This window comes from Ostrinia nubilalis, chromosome 20 (genome assembly GCF_963855985.1).
Source record: "Ostrinia nubilalis chromosome 20, ilOstNubi1.1, whole genome shotgun sequence".
In the NCBI taxonomy this organism is placed as follows: domain Eukaryota; kingdom Metazoa; phylum Arthropoda; class Insecta; order Lepidoptera; family Crambidae; genus Ostrinia; species Ostrinia nubilalis.
Genome location: NC_087107.1, coordinates 995,343 through 999,770, shown reverse-complemented (window position 1 = coordinate 999,770; position 4,428 = coordinate 995,343). Strand labels below are relative to the sequence as shown.

Genomic DNA, 4,428 nt, shown 5'->3' with positions numbered 1-4,428 from the left:
GAGCTCTATAGAAGTTAGTGTTACTAGAGTAGCCTCTCTGATAAATTTTACCAATATTTTTACAATTAAGGTAAAGATAAAATTTTACACAATTTGAGTAGTAAATGACATTAACTTGGGATAAATCTTGTGTCAAGTAGCGGCAGATTAGTGACTTGATACATTTTTGATTACAAATTAAACCGTAATTATTATTTAAAAAATCTTTAAATTACTCAAGAAGTAGAGGTATGAAATTTAAAAATTTGAAGAAATTACATACTGTCACTGTGTATTTAAAAGTTTGTTATTTATTCTAATCACACTTCTAGAAATATTTACTTTTCCTAAAGGTCACAACAATTTTCAAACAAAGTCACATATTTAAAAAATAATTACATAGAACTTTCCACTATAATGCCAGTTCTATTTCTTCTGTGCTCTACTAGCACTTATCCCAAATCTGCACACTTCAACACCAGTCTCAAGCGCATCCCCGCTCCGTCCACACAATGCCTCCCTACTATCTCCTAACACTCCTCCTAACATTGTCGGCCATCGAAGCCCACAGCAACCAAACTTCTTGCAATGGCTTCGAATCCAACTTCGCCATGAAAGCAGTGGTCGGCCCGTGGTACGTGGTAGCCATTATACCGGAGAAATTGTACCCGGACAAGCCTTTGACGTGTTATATCGTGGAATTCAGCGAGATTGATGAGGTAAGAATACACACAATTCTGGATTTTTTTTTTATATACAACGAGGAAGCTCTTGGCCTGTATCTCACCTGATGGTAAGTGACGATCAGGCCGAAGGTGGAAGCGAGCTTCACCCGGAATCCTTAACCACGGAGGAACTGGCTATCTTACCTCTAACTGCCGGAACACAACAATGCTGTTAACATTGTTGTTATGGCGACACTCTACCGCCACTTAGGTAAGATGGTGGTAGCTAGCCAGGCGGACTTAGAACAAGCCCTACCACCAACCAAACCGAACAGAAAAATATGCCCCCACTGGGAATCGAACCCGGGACCTCTGCGTCTGAAGCAGGTGGTCTTACCACTAGACCACAGAGGCGGTAGAATGCTATTATAACAGAGTTTCTTAAACTTTTGATAGGTTTTAGGTTATTTGTATTTATCATTTTATGCTCTAATATTAACATGTTGTAATGACTTTTTCTTGAAGTAGTTTTTGTCTTTTTCCTAAATAAATTATTCGGTCGTTATGGAAATCCTTGGTGCAGGCCTTTGTCCAGCAGTGGACGTCATTTGGCTGAAACGAACGAACGAAATGTATTCTTCCAACTGTCACACCTCAAACCTAGCCCCAATCTTAGTTTACGAACTAGATAACATATTAAACATATTTAAGTTGGTGATATTAAATAAATAAATAAATAAAATATTTAAATAAGTACAAAGATAATGTAACGGATCGTAATTGTGAATATGATATATAAATAATAATTTATATAATATTCACGATTACTATCCGCTACACTATTTTTACAATTTCACGTCCATATTTTTTGTTGACATTTCCATTTGAAGTTCATGATTCTGTATTAGGGCACCTCAGAAGCTATCTTTCTGAATAGCCACCTAATTCTTCATCAATAAGGATTGAATTTTCCGTTTTGTTGAAATCTTCTCCAAGAGATGCGCAATAAGCAAGGGCGTCCGCGGAAGACCAGCTTCGTGACTTGCCCTTTTGAGCATGTCACGATAAATGCTGAGCGGGTGCCTATTGGCACAGTTTTTATTTTACCTTTACCTCTTTGTTTTATAGCCTACATAGGTATTATTTTGTGTTTTTGTTGTTTTTTTTCTGTATTGTGTCTTTTTTAATGTGTCAATAAACCTATTCTATTCTAAATAGCAATTTCTTAAACTTTCAGGCTGGTCTCCGCTGGCTGGTCAACAAGACTGTCCACCACCACAAGAACTTAACCGACATCACCGGCACCATCATCAGGCAGCGGTACTACGCGGAGCACCCCTTCGACGTGTGGTCCAAGGCTGCTGGCACCAACGGCTGCTTCCAGCAAGTGCTGTCTTTGGACGCTGACAACAGTGATATTAGTGAGCATATTATCTTTAAAAATGTATGAATTATCGTCATTATCAGTAGGCTATAAATTGAGTATAGGTACATATCCACTCTTGGGCATGTCAAAAGTCTCCCAATACGCGCCATTTTTACTTGTCTTCAGCTTGACCTATCCAGCTTCTGCCAGCGACTTTTCACAAATCATCACTCCATCTAGCTAGGGGGAGTCCTTCACTACGTTTGCTGAATCCTCTACTATCGATATTGCGTTAAAAATTGTTTGTCCAGCAGTGGACTGTGGTTAATGATGATCAAAGCAATGGTTTTGGTTTTTCTAAATTTTGAGTCTTTTAAGATTCATTTGTGTTTGTATCAATTGACCGCTTGTAATAAATATTCTAGAAATTTTCACTTATGTTCCCTTTTGAAAACTACATAATGTGTGTGTATTTATTACACTTATTCCAGCAAAAGCCCTGACACAAGAGGCGGCAATGCAGTTACACATCATAGACACCGATGACGGGTCTGGACCATACCTCGTGCAAATGCTCTGGGGCAGGATGATTTCGGCTGTCATCTACCGAAAACATAAAGTGAGTTCAATAGAAACAAACTGTCGCTTTTGGCGATATCGTGGTTCTCAAAACCAAAAAGCCTAGGCGCATACCACCGATTTTTTGTCTGCCGATAGTTTAGTCGGGCAGTTAATCAGTATGGGCATGTAAGGAAGTGCGCACATTACACCCATTGATTCTTCATACAAATTAGAATCGGGCCCAACTATTGGCGGACTAAAAATCGGTGGCCTAGGCTAAGACAGTCGCTTAGTTTTTGGACTTTGACCTTTATCATTAACTCCAAGTAAAGAGACTGGAACAACTTGCCTCCACCGATGCTAGAACCAAAGCACTGTTCAAAACAAAGCATAGTTCCCATTTAGTTAGCCTTCAAGCGGGCGCGCGGTCTTTTGTAACGGCAGCGGTCGCGCGTAAACGAAAAGACCTATTATATAGGGTCTAGTAGAGAAATAACGAACTTATTTTCCAATAATCATTTATTATTTTGTACGCAGATATATTATGATTGTATTAAAGTCATAAGTAATTTGAATTAAGTTAAAAAACAATTATTTAATCAATTAACATAACGCAAATATTATTTGGATCAAAAACCAATTTTGGAACACAAAATCTTTTAAAATACCTCAGAATAGTTCATATACCTGGTAAAAACGATAAAAATAGCAAAATAATGATAAAACATAATTTTATAATTTTGGTTCAGTTTAGCTTGGTCTCTGAGCTCCGATTCACTCACTTTTTCATCTTTTCGTAGTAATGCCTCTGTTATTTCACTTTGTACTAGCAGTTTACGACTTATTTAATAAGAAAAAACAGTATTGCAAGCTTAATTCAATAATATTGGGTGATAGCCGAAGAAATTTTATATCGCATAGAGAGTCGCGCGTAACCTTTTCGACGACAGGCGCGTGGCGTGCTTTCGACGCCGGCGTCGCGACTCAGACAACAGCAAGCCATGGGGTGGGAAAAGCGCGGAGAGCTGAGGTAAGCTCTTTATTTCACTTACAATTAGCAAACGACAGGCTACTAAAAATGAGAAATATGTGTAACAAGTAAAAAAAAAGTTATGAACGAAAATGTGTTAGGCGCGGTCGATTCGACGCCGCGCGCCCGCTTGAAGGTTAGGGAACACACCCTTGGATCATTAGATATTATTATCTTATGAGGTGTACAAAATTAAGCAATAGAATGAGTCCGTATACTTAGTCTTAGTCCGCATACTTTAAAATGCATATGGGTCCATTCTCACTTAAGTAAGTCAGAGAGATATTACCTATGTTAAATCAGTCGCAACGTTCCTATACAATTCGATGCTTAACAAAATTACCTACTTTCTGTTTTCAGGGAGTGACCCAAGACCAGCTAAGGCCAATATTCGAGCTAATGAGCAAGTTACGAGGTCCTCAACGGCTGCCGAGGATGTGCGAGAAATACCAGAAGGAACCGTTAATGTTTGTCTAAAAGTTTATTGGTATTACGAGTTTGTAAACGTTTTAAAATAAATAGGTATATTAATGTTTGTGTAAATATTGACTATAACCTGAAAAGTCTAAATACTTTCTGAAAATCCGCTGCATCCACCTCGAAATACTTAGATTTTATAATATTTTTAAATTATCAGCGCGTCGTCCTTACTACTCGTATGCTCTCTCAAGATTATGGCACGTGAATTACAGTAATTTTATTTTCCAATATACCTACAGTTAAAAGATACGTTCGTTCGTTCGTTCGTTTCAGCCAAATGACGTCCACTGCTGGACAAAGGCCTCCCCCAAGGTTTTCCACAATGCACGGTCCTGCGCTGCCCGCAT

The 4,428-nt window shown here is 38.5% G+C and overlaps 1 protein-coding gene across 1 annotated transcript; it reads left to right on the top strand.

Moving 5' to 3' along the window:
• The first annotated feature begins 479 nt into the window (after window positions 1-479).
• LOC135081706 (uncharacterized) lies at window positions 480-4,115 on the top strand. Its single transcript, XM_063976494.1, has 4 exons — window positions 480-698; window positions 1,882-2,065; window positions 2,502-2,629; window positions 3,962-4,115. Exons 1-4 carry the CDS (start codon window positions 492-494, stop codon window positions 4,076-4,078), a joined length of 636 nt encoding a protein of 211 aa, XP_063832564.1. The 5' UTR covers window positions 480-491; the 3' UTR covers window positions 4,079-4,115.
• The last annotated feature ends 313 nt before the right edge of the window (window positions 4,116-4,428 follow it).